The sequence below is a fragment of the Crotalus tigris genome, unplaced genomic scaffold (genome assembly GCF_016545835.1).
Source record: "Crotalus tigris isolate CLP2741 ecotype Arizona unplaced genomic scaffold, ASM1654583v1 scf7180000024513.1755786, whole genome shotgun sequence".
NCBI lineage: Eukaryota > Metazoa > Chordata > Lepidosauria > Squamata > Viperidae > Crotalus > Crotalus tigris.
Window position 1 is genome coordinate 1,739,234 of NW_024100685.1, and position 16,553 is coordinate 1,755,786.

General features: G+C 45.3%; 2 protein-coding genes across 10 annotated transcripts in view; one reads left to right on the top strand and one right to left on the bottom strand.

Moving 5' to 3' along the window:
• Positions 1-5,103, top strand: part of LOC120303927 (ribosome biogenesis protein WDR12 homolog) — a 69,874-nt gene extending 64,771 nt beyond the window's left edge. For 3 of the 4 annotated variants that reach the window (XR_005555557.1, XR_005555558.1, XR_005555559.1), the window contains one exon: positions 4,690-4,820. Coding sequence is in view for 1 of the 4 variants with exons in the window: in XM_039333884.1 (XP_039189818.1) it covers positions 4,690-4,818 (129 nt within the window). In the remaining 3 variants the exon portion in view is untranslated. Of the gene's footprint in view, positions 1-4,689 lie in introns of all 4 variants that reach the window. The other variant, XM_039333884.1, reaches the window with a different exon arrangement.
• Positions 1-7,380, bottom strand: part of LOC120303925 (maestro heat-like repeat family member 5) — a 51,517-nt gene extending 44,137 nt beyond the window's left edge. For 3 of the 6 annotated variants that reach the window (XM_039333875.1, XM_039333876.1, XM_039333873.1), the window contains exons 1-5: positions 6,931-7,028; positions 5,795-5,940; positions 5,053-5,207; positions 4,102-4,230; positions 992-1,151 (exon numbers count right to left, since the gene is read on the bottom strand). In XM_039333875.1, coding sequence (XP_039189809.1) covers positions 992-1,151; positions 4,102-4,230; positions 5,053-5,207; positions 5,795-5,940; positions 6,931-6,947 — 607 coding nt within the window. In that variant the 5' untranslated portion in view covers positions 6,948-7,028. Of the gene's footprint in view, positions 1-991; positions 1,268-2,627; positions 2,726-4,101; positions 4,231-5,052; positions 5,208-5,794; positions 5,941-6,930; positions 7,029-7,071 lie in introns of those variants that run through there. The other 3 variants (XM_039333874.1, XM_039333877.1, XM_039333879.1) reach the window with 3 other exon arrangements.
• Between the last annotated feature and the right edge of the window lie 9,173 nt (positions 7,381-16,553).

The following is a 16,553-nucleotide window of genomic DNA, read 5'->3' on the forward strand; positions in this document are numbered from 1 at the left end:
CCCCTCCTTAACTCTTTATGAAGAACACACACACACACACACCCATAGTGTTGATGAGCACTCTGGTGTCTTTCTACAAATCCACCATGCCTGGATTAGGATGTTGTACTGATGGTCATTCATGCCTCTGTCACTTCCCTGTTGGATTACTGCAACGTGCTGTACTTAGGGCTGCACATAACAATCGTTTGGAAGCTTCAGCCAGTGCAGAATGTAGCAGCACCAAAGTTTGCCTAGATTGCACTGCTTTTGCACGAGCAGCACAGGCTCAGCACACCGGTCCCGTAGGCTTCAAGGTGCATTTTAAGGTGCCTCCTATAACCTTTAAGCCCCTGTAGTAGCCTGCAGGGCCCCCTGTCTCTTTCTGTCTCTCCTAAGCCATGCTTTGGGGGTCCAGGGGGTGTGCCTTCTTGGTTGTGGTACCTGCCCTACCAAACAGCCTTTCCCCCTGGCCCCAGAGATCTGTACAGCCACAACACATCTTAACTTATGGAAGGGGCCATTTCCACTAGGCATTAGGGCCAGGATATTAGTGGAGCCTGATATGTGTGCTTTTGTGCACTGAGTTGGTTGTGTGGTGCCTCAAATTATTGTATCCGCATTATTGGGTGGGGAGGTTATTCTGCTTTTGCTTTTCTTTGTTTTATGAGGGATTTGTAATAGTGGGGTCTGCTTGGGGGAGGTGTACAGCATTGGTTGTTAGCTACCAAGAGTTACTCCATAAGGTAGGTGGCCACATACATTTTCCAAATAGACAAAATAGATAAGAAGCTCTGTTGGGCTGCATTAGGGCCTCGTTATATTTTGTGAAGTCTTCCCTCCCTCTGCTTTTGGGGCCCAGAGTTGTTCCCGGAGAGGTTCTGAGTTCAGGCTTGTCTCAATTTTTCTTAGGGCACCCCTTGTTCCAAAAGATAGGAAAGCTCTTTGAATCAAAGCCAACTTTCTTTCAATCATTCAGAAACAAGGTTGAAAAGCCTCTGGGAGACACTACCTTTGTTTGCCAGTTTCCCCAACACACAGAGGATGCTGCGATATGGAATCAGCCTCCCTTGGAAGCCCTCCAAGAGCTTGGTGAGGACCTCGGCTGGGAAGTGGTTCCAAAGGGCCACCAGGATGTCACCCGCTGCGTCCTGATACAAGTCCTGAAGATCCTGCAGCAGGAAAGGGGGAGAAATGAGGGCCTCCTCCCTCTCCCTCTCTCTCCCCCTGTCCCCCTCCCTCCCCTCCTCTCTCTCTGTGCTAGCAATGGCTTCGCAGGGTGGCTTTCTTATCGCTTTACTGTCCAAATAGCTATAGCAATAGCACTTAGACTTATATACCGCCTCACAGGGCTTTACAGCCCTCGGTTTACAGAGTCAGCGTATTGCCCCCAACACTCTGGGTCCTCATTTTACCAACCTCAGAAGGATGGAAGGCTGAGTCAATCTTGAGCCAGTGAGGACTGAACTGCTGGCAGTCAGCAGAGTCAGCCTGCAGTGCTGCTCTTTAATCACTGTGCCACCACGGCTCTTTTTTTGAAAAGAATGAAGCTTCAGCAGAAGCTTTGTACCGGAGGTTTTCTGAGGGGCTTCAGCACAGACTTTCCTCCAAAGGAAGGACAGGGGACTGTCCAAGAATGAAATGTTCTCAAGCTCACAATATAACTTGAAACCATCAAAAATAAAAATAAGATAATAGAAATTAAGATGTTACACAGTATAAAAGCAGAATTGTATTCAGAGGAAACTGGGAGGCAGTGTAGCTCACACAACAATGCTGGACATGGGCAAATGGAAGGATGCACAAATTGCTGCACTTTAGACCAGTTGTAGGTCTTCAAGGGCAGCTCCATGTACAGTGTGTTGCAGTAATCCAAATGGAAAGCAACCAAAGTGACTGTGAGCAAGGTCTCCTGGTCCAGGAAAGGGAGCAATTGGTCCATAAGACAAATCCACTCCCCAGCCACAGCTGGCCTTGCCTTTTGAGCAGGAGCCATGGGTCCAGGAACCAAACCACTCAGACTATTTCGTCTTGCCAGGATTGAACCAAAGTGAGTTCCTCACCATCCAAACCTTTGCAGACCCCAGACGCCCAGTCAGCATCACTGCAGCATCCCCTCTCCAGCCAGGGATGGAGATGTATAACTGGGGATCACCAGCACACCGGTGACGCTGCCCCTCATGCTGGCGAATTACCCCACCTGCTGGTTTCATGCCAATGTTAAAAAGGAGAAGAGTGGCACCCGAGCCCTGAGCAATCCTACTTTGCAGGAAGCCCTGTGGGACCCCATATGGCCTCTATCCTTCCGGTGGCACCGATTGAAAATAACCGTGGAGAAAAGAGTGGCCTCCCACTCCCAATCCTCAAAGCTGTTTCAGAAGGTCACCACGACTGCTGGTATTGAAAGCTGCTAAGAGATCCAGGAAAGCACCCCACCCCCATCCCAGCCTCTCCATGGGTCATTCACAAGCACAAGGGATGCAGTCACAGGATCAGCCAGACTAAAATTAGAGAATTGGAAGAAGCATTAAAAGTCTTTAGTCCAACTCCCTAACCAGTGTAGGATCTGCTAGATCCTTGACAGATAACCACCCAGACCTTGTTCAAAGACCTTCAGTGATGAAGGATCTGCTATGACATGTAGCTACCTCTTTCATAGGCTGGCAGTTTGTATGGTCAGGAAGTTCCTCTTGCATCTAGTCTGAAATGCCTTCTTCATACTTTTATCTCATTACTTTTGGTTCAGCCCTCTTCTCTATGACAAACATTTTGATAAGTGATAGAATCAATGGTTCAAAGGGACCTTGAAGGTCTTCCAATCCAACCCCTTGCCCAGCACAGGAACACTCGTGCCAGTCTGGATCAGTGGCTGTCCATTCTCTCCTTGAAACCCTCCAGGGATGGAGCATCCACACTTCAGAAGGGGGGTCATTTCACTGTTTAATAGCTCCACAGTCAGGAAATTCCTCAAGGTGAAATTTGGGTCTGTCATGGGAAAGCTTCCACCCACCATCCCAGAGGCACTCCTTTTTCAGGAGGCAACTGGGCTTTCTTGAAAACGTTTCACTTCTCATCCAAGAAGCTTCTTCAGTTCTGACTGGATGGTGGGGAATGGAGGGATTTACACTCCTTGCAGACAGCTGGTCATTTTGCCTTCTGAGGGTCATTGAGGCCATTTGGAGGTTTTCTGTGTCCTCCGGGTCACCTGACCAAATGCATGTGGAGCCTTATGGCTGCAGGATATACACATTTGCACTACTCAGGTGACCCTGAGGACACAAAAACCTCCAAATAGCCACAACACCTCTCTAAAAGAAGGGGGAGTGGGCATGGCCAGCACAAGTGGCGGCGAATGTAGGGCAGCTGACAGTGTCTGGCAGCAGCTGCAGGCCGCTGGCCCCTTGACACAGTGCAGGTAAGTCCGAGTGTGAAGGGACAGGTGGGAGGAGGCAGGTGATCTGGACGCACTGCACGCTTTTCGCCCAGTGGGAGCCTGGAAGCTTCGTTTGCTTGAGAATGGGGGACTTGGAAATCCAGCGATTTGCTCCATCTCCCGACGCCCCATTTGCAAGCAGATGAAGCTTCTAGTCCCCCTCTGGGCGAAAAGTGTTTGGGCGCCTATTTGGCGTTTGGCTCCATTTCTAAACGCCCCCTAGGCTCCCAAACACTTTTCGCCCAGATGGAGAAATGACGGAGACTGCTTGCGAATGGGGCGTTTGGAAACAGAGCAAATCGTTCAGTTTCTAAGTGCCCCATTTGCAAGCAGACAAAGCTTTCGGCCTCCCTCTGGGCAAAAAGTGCTTGGGCGCCTGTGGGGTGCTTGGGGAGCTCCACCCCCTCCCCCACTTGCCTCGCCTCAAGGTGGCGACACAGTGCGGTGGGCCGCGCGGCCTCCTGCCCTGAAGTGGGCCAGCAGCCATACGAGATCCTGCTGGATGGGGTATTGGTGCCGCCACGGTGAGACAAGGCAGGCGTCGGGGAAAAAATAAGTCATCCCTTGAAAGTTAGACCTACTGCTTCTTTTGGAGGCAAAATAAAACAAAAATAAAAAAATAAGACCAGGTCTTATTTTGGGGGAAACGCGGTACCCAAAGGGAAGTGGGGAGCGAAGAGGGTCCTTACGGTGGTTCTTAGCATATCTTCAGCAGCCAGCTTGATGATGACTTTGGCTAATTTGTGGTCTATGTGACTGGCAGATCTGATCACAGCCTGCAGGATTTGGTTGATACGCAACCGATGTTTTGGAGAGATCTGCAGAAATACAAAAGAAAACCAATATCATAGTTTGAAGTATGAAATTATGAGAAGGTGAGAAAAATGACCTCTTAGGAGAGTCTTTGTCAACCAGATCATGGTTGTTGCAAAGGTGCTTTTTTCCAAAGGGCAACTGGATTTTCTTGGGTTTTTTCCTTTAAAAATGTTGGTAAAAAGTTCTGAAGGAGCTTCTTGGATGAGGTGAAAACTTTTTCAAAGAAAACAACCCCAAGAAACTCCAGATGCCTTTTGGAAAAAAAGCACCTTTGCATTGAGAAACATGATTTATTTCCAGATAAATATGCTAAATAATCTTGTATTTTGCATTTTGAATTTTAAGTCATATAATATGCCTTATTTTAATTGTGATGCTTCTGACATGAATAAAAAAATGCCACTATTTAGCTTCTTATCATTAAAATGTTTCTCTCAGAAGCACCTTTTGTTTTCATCTAGATGACGGGCCTTGGAAATGGTATTGGAAAAGGGGTGATTCGGCTGCCACCCCCAAACCTCTGGAACTCCTCCTCCCCTCTCAAGAACCTTGGTCACGACATCCACGTGGGTCTGGCTCTCCTCTACTAATGCTGGACTCCAGCTTTCAGCAGGGGATCGTGGCCGGGGGTTTTGTGGCCAGCTCTGGCCGGTGCCCCAGTTTGTGAACCGAGATGCCCTGGCAGCTCTGACTTGCAATCCTCATTGCTCATAATCAGAGTACTCCGACACGCCCTGCTGGGGCAGGAGATTACGTTGCTCCAAAAGGAGGTCGCCGGCACAGCGAAGAATGTCTACCTTATGGATGCTTTGAAGAATGTCTACCTTATGGATGCTATGGCGATATTTGCAAATGGCCTGCAAGACTCCGGCCAGTTTGGTCTCTGCCAAGGTGCATAAATTGTTGGTGGACTCTTGCACTTGGGGAGGGCCATTTTCTTCTCGGAGATTCCTCAAGTTGCAAAAGCAGACCTGTGATTCTGGTAAACAGAGAGGGAAAAAAAGGGTCAGCAACAGTGTTTGATAGTTTGATTCTGCACAGCTCATCTAATACCTCTTCTAAGGGATAGCAGCTATTACATCTTAAGGTCAATGAATTCCACAGCAATGAAGAAAATATCTCTCCACACCAAGCATCATTTTGTACTCTTCTCTAATTCACTTTCTAGTGCTACTCTTCCTCCAGCACGGTGAACAGCTGAGGATGACTCTTGTTGTCACCTCTCTTGGGAAGTTTTTCCAGCCTCTTGGTCATTTCACTTAATCTTGTTTGGGTTTTCTTCAGCATTATCCAATCTTTCTGACTGTTCCTAAGAATGACACAATTTTCCAGCACCAGAAGTAGAGACTTACCAGTCCCACCAAACCTGCCTGAGTTTTAAGCACGTGTGGATCTGTTCTCCTGCCCAGAGTCAGAGACAGGAGACTAAGACCATAAATACTGGGGAATGGGATGTTCTTGTTGGGGTTCCAGCAAGAATCTATCTATCTGCAGCAACAGTCAATGAGTTTACACGTTGCTCTTGGTGTGGCTTTAAAGTCTTAGGTCTAAGGCAAAGTTCATCACCATTTTCATTCAGCTCTTCCTCCAGGGCGTCTGCCTTTTCTTTCTGCCAGGGACAATCTTTGCTTGAACTGTAGGTCTCCTCTTTCAAAGGGTGAGTGCGGACTCTGTTCTTCTGATGGCCCACTCTCTTGAAAACTGAGCAGATCCTAGCAGAAAGTTGAGAAACAAAATGTTTTATGATTATATATTCTATATTATGTTTATATATAATGAAATGCCTCTGAGCCAGTATTGACTCCTGCTGATTGCCCAGACTGATCCCTGCAGTTTCCTTGGCAAGGTTTTCTGGCAGTGGTTTGCCACTGCCTTCCTATTCCCGGGGCTGGGAGGGATTGGCCCAAGTCACCCAACTGGCTTTGCGCCTAAGGCAGGAATAGAGCCAACAGACTCCTGCTTCCTAGCCTGCAATGCTTTTTAACCACTACACCAACTCAGCTCTAGAAAGAGTGCAGAGAAGAGCAACAAAGAGGATTAGGAAACTGGATGCTAAAACATATAAAGAGTGGTTGCAGGAACTGGGTATGTCTAGTTTAATGAAAAAAAGGGATCAAGAGTGGTTTAACTCAGGCAGGGAGCCCATTTTCCTTCTTCATTCTCCTGGCTCCCCAGTCTGAAGCTCCTCATCGCATAAGCCAGAAGGCCAGCGAAGAGGCTTGCAGGGAGAGAAAGTTTGCTAGAAGCCCCTGGGAATCAGGTGAGGTATCAGCAGGGGAAAAAATAACTGATGAGAAACAGAAGCTATGCTGTCTTTGCTTCATCCCCTGAGAAAGAAACAACTTCACAAAAGCTGACTTTGACTAAAGGAAAGGATTTTCTTTTCTCAAATCAACCAAGTATTGTTTAATAACTATAGTTACTTGGTAGTAAGGTAAACAAGAAGATGATATGTATGACCGATCTGATAGAAGTGCATGTAAATTTTCTCTTCCCTGAGAGAGAGACACCCGTGATCCCAATACAATAAAACAGCTTCCAAGCACTCTCGGTTATTGCTCTGAGGTCAGATTGAGGTAAAAACATTTGCTCCCTTACAGGTACAGCGTCTTCCTTCCTTTCAAATGAGCAGGCCGCGTTCCAGGAAGCGATCTCTCTGCCCTGCCCCTGCCCTCCCGGTCCTCTCCCGCTTTCTCGCCTACCTTCTACAGAGAGTCATGTTCTCTGGCAAATTTTGTCATCTGCCTTAACCCAGCTGACATTTCCCAGATCTCTGAGGGCAACTCAGTTCTCCAACTCCCTCCAAGGTACTATGGGTGATATGTGACATCACAATCACTCACTGCATTCACTCCAGGCAGGGGCAGTGATGGAAGGGCCCAGAAGGCAGCAGCTGCAGCTGATCGAGCCGGCCCACAAAGCTGGTCAGAGGCCTTCCTGTCCTTCAGAAAGCCAGGGAAATTTCTTTCCTTAATGCTCTCAGGTGTAAATCTTTTCATTCCGTGGTACCAACCACCAGGGCTCTCTCTTTGCGGCCCCAGGGTGGGAGCAGTCCAAACAGTTTGATTAAGAGCATTTAAAAGGAATGAAGCATCCATGCGAAGCCCCAAGGCGCATCTGATAGCAGTGCAAAAGGAAAAGAGGAACACAGAGGAGGAAGCACCTTTGTTCGCAATATACACTTCAGGGTCGTTTTCGGAGGCCGAACCACCACTTCCGCTGTCTTCTGAGGCCCTGGAAGCTGGTTTCAGAAATGCGAAGTTAAAGGTACATGTCTTGATACAGATATAAATATATTTTGATTTGGCATCTACCCTCTTCAACAAAATTTTTGGAAAGAAAACTTCTCATTTTAGATGATTTTGACCTATTTTGATCATTTTTAACTGTTTTAAACCACTTAAAATGTTTTCATCATTTATGAACAATTTTTGCCTGAGGTGACCTGTTTTAATTTATGTTGACCGCTTTTGTAGTCTCTTGATGTGTTTTGCCTTTTTTGACCATTTTTGACCATTTTTGCAAAATTTTGCCCTTTTGTGATGGTTTTTGCCTTTTTGCCTTTTTTGACATTTTGTTCACATTTTGACCCTTTTGATGTATGTTGACCTTCATTGAACTATGTTTACTTTTTTGACTTTTCATTTACATTGATCTAATTTAGCCATTGTTGTTCTCAGTTCATCTTTGTTGACCACGGTTCCCTCCCAATTGACCACTGTTGACTGCAGTTGACTTCTGTAGACCAATGTTGACGAATGCTGACTTTGGTTGACCAATGTTGACTTCAGTTCATCACAATTGAATATAGCTGACAACTGTTGTCTAGTGCTGGCCATGGTTGACCATGGTTAAACAATGTTGAACTCTGATAACTAATGTTACCTTTGGCTGACCACGGTTGATCTATGCTGACCACTATTGATGTTTGTTGACCATTGTTGACAACTATGGAAAAAAAACTGGTCTGAATCACCAACAGAAAGCATGGTCCAAATCACCTATGGAAGGGGAGTGAGGTAGCATCTTTGTTTCCCATACTAAACAATAATACATTCCTCCTGCTTCTCCATATCTGTCTTCTGCTTCAGGTTCTTTCTTCTATTTTTCTGCTTCTCTTTTTGCTTAGATCTTCTGCTTCTTTCTCTTTTGTATCTATCTTCTTTTGCTTCTCCTTTTTCTGCTTCTGTCTGTTGTCTTCTGCTTCTGTCTTCCACTTCTGTCTATGTTCTTTTACCTGTATTGTTCTCTTCTATCTTTTGCTTCAGTTTTCTGTTTGGCTGGATGTCAGCAGTTACTTCTAGGGGAGGAAACCCCAATTTTAATCAATCTTAACATAAACCTAAAGTAAGTTCAATAAAATGTATAATATCCCTGCTCGTAAGAGGCTGCAGAATCAGCAGTCCAGGTTGCCTATCCCTGAGATAGAGTATACCGTAATCTTAAAATGCCATTAAAAAGGTTTATTTATTTTGATGGCTGCAATACCTGCTTTGACCACCAGATGACAGTTTTCTGACCCATAGCATTAGCATCGAGGCCATCATAGGCCTTTTTGATTGCCTCGACGCTATAGCTAAGGGACAGAAAATCAGGTCATCCTGTGGTCAAAGCAGATATTACAGCCACAAAAAAATAAACCTTTTTAACGGCGTTTTAAGATTATTATTCTGTATGTTTATTACTAAAAGCCTAATTAATATTAATAGGGCAACAAATAGGAGGTCCAGGGACTGCTGAAAAGGCACAGAAGATGGAAACCTACTTCAAAAGCCTTAAACTGAATTAAAAAGATGTAGATCAGGGCTTTTCAACCAGTGGTACGGGTATCACCTGTGGTACATTGGCACCTGGCAGGTGGTAGCGACCATCCTAGAAAAGTGGTAGCAGGGGAGGGGAATGAGCTGAACCGGTGGCAGCACCGCACAAGCCTGAGGGAGAGATGGTTGGAACTGCAGGGCTGTCAGGGCTCAGCGGAAGCGCCAGGATCAGCACTTCTTCGGGGTTGTCAGGGTTCAGCAGAAGTGCCAGGATCAGCGCCAGGCTCCAGCTGGAGCTTGGCACTGATCCTGGCGCGTCTGCTGAGCTCAGAAGAAACACCGATCAGCTGGAATGTTGCAGCATCTCCAGGGTCTTGTGATTTACATTCAGATGCTTGGCAACTGATTCATATTTATGACAGTCACAGTGTCCCAGGGTCATGTGAAGTGACCAAAACCTGCTACAACACCCAGCAGACGGGGGGAATAAAAACCAAACACTCCCACCCCACCCCCACTGTCAATCCTCAACAGAAATGCTCACAACAATGAAAACCTCGGACAGGAGGAAGAGCGCCACCGGGTGGGCAAGTAGGTGTCTTGCTCAGCTATGGCTTGGGGCACTTTTTTCAGTGCCATTGTAATTTCGAACCATCTCTCTACATTCTCTCAGTGGCCACTAGCAGTAACGAGGTAATAGGAAGAATTTGGCTGGCCTTTCTTCAGACGCCCCCTAGTGGTTAAAGGAGGCACTACATGCAAGCCTTTAACCGCACCCTCTAGTGGACAAAGGGTAAACCTCGAAGCCAGAGCACCCTGGTAGCTGACCCGCAGCAAGTGACCCCTAGTGGTGAAGGGGTGAACTGCACTGAAGTACCCACAAATGCAGGAGAACGCACCCAGTGGCATCTCCACCCTCAGACAGCACATCTGAAGCTGATCTACAAGTAGCGATCCCTAGTGGTCAAAGAGAGAAGTTCTTCAAATTCGCTTCAAAATAGCTGAGAAGAACACTGAACCTATCCTAGCCATAACAGAGCGTCCCACTGGTCTAGCAGAAGAGGTTCACCAGCCAGCCGGCCAAGGAGATAAGCCTGAGCCATTATAAAGATGGTATGGAAAAGCATCATACTTTTACCTAAAGAGATGGTCTAAAGAAATGGACAAAGGATGTATTTTCCAGGAGTATCAACCACAGCATGAATGCAAGTAATCTTTCTAATAAAAGTATTTTTTGTTTATTATAAGATCGTTTCTTTTGAGTTATCTATCTGACTTGATAGGCGTTTTATATCAGAGTCAGAATAGTTATTATCCTTTATTAATTATTATTATTTATTATTTATTATTATTTATAATTATTCCTCTTTATTATGGTTTTCCCACTTGCAATGTATGGCTGTGAAAGCTGGACCATAAGAAAGGCTGAGTGCCAAAGAATTGATGCCTTTGAACTATGGTGCTGGAGAAGACTCCTGCGAGTCCCTTGGACTGCAAGGCGTTCAAACTGGTCAGTCCTAGAAGAGATCAACCCCGACTGCTCTTTAGAAGGCCAGATTGTGAAGTTGAAACTCAAGGACTTTGGCCACCTAATGAGAAGGAAGGACTCAAGTGAATGCCCTCCTAACCATACCCAAGCACTCCGAGTTCGATGGCGATGTCCATTTTGCTCTAGCAGTTCATGGTGACGTAACCTTAACCCTAAGTGGAATTTTCCTCCAATAGGATTTTCCCATGTATTTTACCAGGAAACATATATAGGGCAGCCTAGAAAAGTCAGTGCCCTCCTAATCATACCGAAGCACTCCGAGTTCGTTGGTGATGTCCATTTTGCTCTAGGAGTTCATCGTGACGTAACCCTAACCCTAAGTGGAATTTTCCTCCAATGAGATTTTCCCATGTATTTTACCAGGAAACATAGATAGGGCAGCCTAGAAAAGTCAGTGCCCTCCTAACCATACCCAAGCACTCCGAGTTTGTTGGCGATGTCCATTTTGCTCTAGGAGTTTATGGTGATGTAACCCTAACCCTAAGTGGAATTTTCCTCCAATGGCTTGGAGTCCATCCTAGGCCTTTTTTTTTTTTTTTTTATTAAAAGTTTTATAAATTTTACAAGAAAAACAAGAACAATACAGAACAAAAAACAACATATACAAAAGAAAAAAAAATTAAACAATACATATAAAAAAAAAAAACCCCCACCCCACACCCCTCCCAAAAACCCTCCCTTCCCCCCCCCTGAGCTTCCCAGAGCAGAATATAGGCTTAAGAAATAAAAAAAAAAAAATAAAAATTAAATTAAAAACTTTATATTTATATATATAAAAAAGATATCTATAATATATATAAAAATAAAACTTATGAAAAAGCTATATAATATTTTTGTATACCCAATCTAAATTGTATAAATTTTATCCATTTGTCCCAGATAGCAAAAAACTTCTCTTGCGTTTGTTGCTTTAAGAAAGCCGAAATCTTTGCCATTTCTGCCAGATAAGCTACTTTAAAAAACCATTCCTGCAATGTAGGCAAAGATTCCTTCTTCCAATATTGTCCAACTAACAGCCTCGCGGCTGTGATCAAATTTAACATCAATACAACCTCCTTTGTATCACAATCTGTAACAATACCTAACAAAAATAATTGCGGAGTAAATTTTACCCTCCTTCTAAAAATTCTCTGGATATTCCACCATATTTTAATCCAAAATGCTTTTATCTCTCTGCATGACCACCAAATATGATAATAAGAAGCCTCCTTATAACCACATCTCCAGCATTTAGGTTGCACGTCAGGGTACATGTAAGACATTTTTTGTGGATCAAGGTGCCATCTATAAAACATTTTATAAAAATTCTCCCTTAAATTCTGTGCTTGAGTAAATTTGACATTTCTCACCCAAATAGTTTCCCAGGTGTCCAATGAAACTGGCTCACCAAAGTTCTGCGCCCATCTAATCATACAATCTTTAATTAGTTCCGTTTCTGAGTCCAATTCAACTAAAACCCCATAAATTCTCTTAATGTGGGTTTGTCTTTGATCCTTCAGTTGCTTAATAAGATTTTCATCTTCTCTAAGAAAACCCACCTTACAATCCATCTTCCATCTATCTAGTAGTTGCCTATATTGGAACCAAGAATAAGTAAAATTTTCTTGTGCTAATTCTTCCCGTGATTTTAATTGCCAGTTTTGTCCATCCCATTTAAGTAACTGTCTATAAGACACCATATCCATTTTAACCCCTCTTTTTATTCCTTCTATCGCATGCCAAGGTATAGCCCATAATGGTACTTTAAAATCACTTTTATAATATTTTCTCCAGATCCTAAGTAAAGAAATTCTTAAAATATGAGATTTAAAAGCCCAATCTATTTTTTTATTAAATATTAAATAGGCATGCCACCCATAAAGTAAATCCCATCCCTCTAGATAAAGTATCTCAGAGTTTGTCAAATTTACCCAGTCACTAATTAATGTTAAAACCACCGCATCATAATATAATTTCAAATTTGGTACCTTGAGTCCACCCCTCTCACGGAAGTCTTGCATAATTTTGAACTTAACCCTTGGTTTTTTCCCTGCCCAAATAAATTTATTGAGACCCTTCTGCCACTCATTTAAATTAATCTCATTTTTCAAAATTGGTAACATTTGAAACAAAAAAAGAAACTTGGGTAGAATATTCATTTTTATCACTGCAATTCTTCCCATGAGGGATAATTGCAGCTTTTCCCAGTTCTGCAAGTCTTTCTGTACCCTGACCCACAACCTTTCATAATTATTTTTAAATAATTTTACATTAGAAACAGACAGCATCACCCCCAAATATTTTACCTTATTAACAATCTCAAAACCCGTCGAGTTAACCAAAATCTGCTTCTCCTGACTCGACATATTTTTAGGTAAAATTTTAGTCTTATTTACATTAATCTTAAATCCTAGGCCTTTTTAATAGCATCCATCCTATAGCTAAGGCAGGGGTAGGCAACCTTGGCTCTTTGATGACTGGTGGACTTCAACTCCCAGAATTCCTCAGCCAGCCCTGCTAAGGGACGGAAAACTGGTCAAATCAGATACTGCGGCCAGAAAAATAAATAAACCTCTTTAAGATGATTATTCTTGATTATTAAAACCTTATTAATATGAATAAGCCACGATAGGCCCTAACTCGGTTTAAGATTGGAACCAGGATTTCTTCTGCGCCCGTGTCGCACCGACCGGGCCCCCCCGTCGCCACGTTAATATTAATAATAAGGCGTTAAGAATAAAAATAGAGAAGAATAAGCTTCAAATGCTATTAAAAAGTATTTATTTCTTTGGGCGGCAGCAGTACCGGTTTTTGACCACAGGAGGGCAGTGTTTCCCGTCCCTTAGCATTAACAGGGAGGCCGTCGTAGGCCTTTTGCCCAGGATCGGGACACCGAGAAGCTAAGCCCCAAAGCACGAAAGAGCGTCAGCCAAAGGGTCGCCACTCTATGCTCCTCCGAAAAGGACAGGCCGCTTCCCTCGGCCTTCTGCGCATGTCCGCAGGCTGGTTCTTGACGAGTAATCAGGTGCTGCGGTAAAAGGACCTTTCCATCATGTCCGACTTCCGTTCCTTCGTTCTTAATCTTTCCCCCTACTTCCTTTCGGGTAGACCTCCTTAGCATGTCTGACTTCCTGTCCGCTCAAATTCGCCGTCCTCCAGGGTCGTTGAATTGCTACCTTCCCAACACGGCCGACTTCCGGTCCGTCCTTCTTAATCATCCTTCCATTTCCTTTTTTTCGGGGACCTTCTGGGCAGGGCGGACTCTACGTCCGATCAACGAGGTAAGCCTTGAAAACCCCATTCAAAAGGCTTATTTCCCTCGGCGCCCGCAATAAGCGTCCCATTGCATTTACCATCGAGGCCACCGTAGGCCTTTTCCACGGCCTCCATGTCGCTATCGCTAAGGGAGGGAAAACAGTGCCCTCACGTGGCCAAGCCGGGTATAGCAGCCACCAAAAGAAATAAACCTTTGAAAATGGCAAAAGGGCCTCCCGTCGCCCTATTAATATTAATAAGAGGTTACTAATAAAGACGGGGAGAAAATAAATAGCCTTAAAATCCCATTTAAAAGCTTTATTTTTTTCGGTGGCTGCAGTACCCGTTTCTGACCACAGGGGGGCACAGTTTTCCGTCCCGTAGCATGATCACCGACGACGACGACGACGACGTTCCCAGTACGGCCGAGTTCCTGTCCATCCGCCGAGGCCGTCCCCAACTTCCTGTCCGTTCCCTGCTTTTTCCCGTGCTCTTGTCTGCACTACGTTGACGGAGCGCACGTCTACCGGCGAGGCCTCAGGAAGGAAAAAAGGAAGCCTGCTACTGCCTCAGGTGAGCCGAGCCATCCCCGCATTTCCTGATTCTAGAAAGATACCGGCTTTCTCTGTTACCTAGTTAGCGGGGGATCCCCACCTTCCCCTTCCCCCGCCTCCTCCCCGGCCACTCCTTTGGTCCTCTCCCCTAAGATGTCCGCCTGGCCGCCGGTGTCTGTAAAAATGCGACCGAGAACCGGTGGCGGCGGTTGTGAGACCTGGTCTCTTTGCGCTCTTTCCCTTTCAGCTATAGGGGCTAAATTGGGAACGTAGAGACGAAGTTAGCTTGTTTTAATAACACTTCGGGGTCGTTTACGCGAGCTGAGCCGCGGCTTCTTTTTAGCTCCTTTTTAGAGGCGGGGCCGGCGGGGCACGCTCCAGGCTTTTGGCGTCTGGGTCGGGAAGGGGGTTCCGACCCGTCTCGGGGGTCTCCTCGAAGGCTGCCAAGCAAGGCAGCCGTTGAATGGGGTTTTCCCAGCGCCCGAGTCCCGGATGTAGAAGAACCAGTCGTATCGCGCTTCCCTGTGTTACACCTTAAGAGGTTGCTCCTAAAAGTGCACCCCGCTCGCCCCCTTCAAGCAAATCCAGGTGTTTTTATTCAAGAATAGTTTTATTTGTCCTGCCCTGCTATTTCTTTAAGGAGATCGTACGTATGTAGGTTTGCATTTAGGTTTGATGTTTCTAAACTATATTTCTTATCGATCCCTATGTATTAATCTACGCGCAATATCAAATCTCTATTTGAAATTGTGTGCATTTTTATTAAGAAAGGATCAATATAAAAATAAATGCAGTTTATTTTGAAAATGTGTATAACCTATCATTCCCTTCTAGGTTTATCATTTAAAGGATGGATAAAAGGGATGAGACGTGAGAAGTTGCAACTAATGGCTTTTATTATTTTGTTCCCCATCCATCTAACTTTGTAGACCTTCGTCCAAAACAAGTCAGGGTTAGGAAGGATAGGAGATTCCTTCCTTTCCTCTCCAGGTTGCCGTAAAACAGCCCACCCACCGCCCAGAGGTAAGAGAAAGGAAAAGCAGGTCTCTCTGGGGGCAGCAGGAGACCCGGGTCTTTGCAGAGTCCGGCTTGCAATTTTGCTAACTTCCCCCAGTCACAGCTGCATCGACTGATTTAGCGGCCAGGAGGAAGGGTGGGGACGCCTGCAGGATGAAAGCTTCAGCCTTTTTGGAAAAGGCAGTGGAGAAAGGAAGTCACGCTCCCTGGATTTCCAGCCTAGAGCCTCCGCCGGATGGGTGACCCCCCCCACCCCTTGCTGTGGCTGTTAAGAAGGAACTGGGGGAAAACAGGTAAGTTGTCCTTGAGGATCCCCCCCCCTTTTGCCACTTTCAGTGACGTTAAGGCTTTTCCTTTTAAAGAGACAGGGATGGAAATGGAGTAAGGTTGGGAGCCCAGTAAAAACCCCAAGAGGAAGCGGGAAACAGGCTGGGAGGTTGCGATCGCCACCGCTCCTCTCAATATTGCAGTTTTGGTGGGAAATAGCGGGGGGGACCTCTCCAAGGGCCTTCCCACTAGCAGAGCTTGGCAGTCTACCGGAAAGGGCCTTTTCTGGCAAACCGGGCAGGCCGTGCGACAGAATCTTTGGGTGATGCTCACGGGCCCCGCTTTCCGGGCATTTAGGGACAAGGTAAGAACGCATCTCTTTGGCCGAGCTTTTGATTTCTGAGCAATCCTCTTGTGTAATTTTAAGAGCGATTTCAATTCCGTTAATGTGGTTTCTGGTTACAGCGTTAGCGTTTTATCAAGCACTTTGATGGCAGAAGAAACAAAAATCGCCAACAAACTCTGAGTGCTTGGGTATTGTTAGGAGGGCACTGACTTTTCTAGGCGGCATAAATCTATGTTTCTGGTGAAAAATACATGGGAAAATCCCATTGGAGGAAAATTCCACTTTAGGGTTTAGGGTTACGTCCCATGAACTCCTAGAGCAAAATGGACATCGCCAACGAACTCGGAGTGCTTGGTGTATGGTAGGAGCACATCTAAAAACAAACAGCACTGACCTTGCTAGGCTTGCCCTATTATTTTTCCTGGTTAAAATACATGGGGAAAATCCCATTGCAGGAAAATTTCCAGCTAGGGTTAGGGTTTACATCCACCATGGAACTCTTTAGGGAGCAAAATGGACATCGCAACAAACACGAGTGTTTGGGTATGGTTAGGTGGGCACTTGACTTTTATAGGCTGCCCCTTTCTATGTTCCTGGT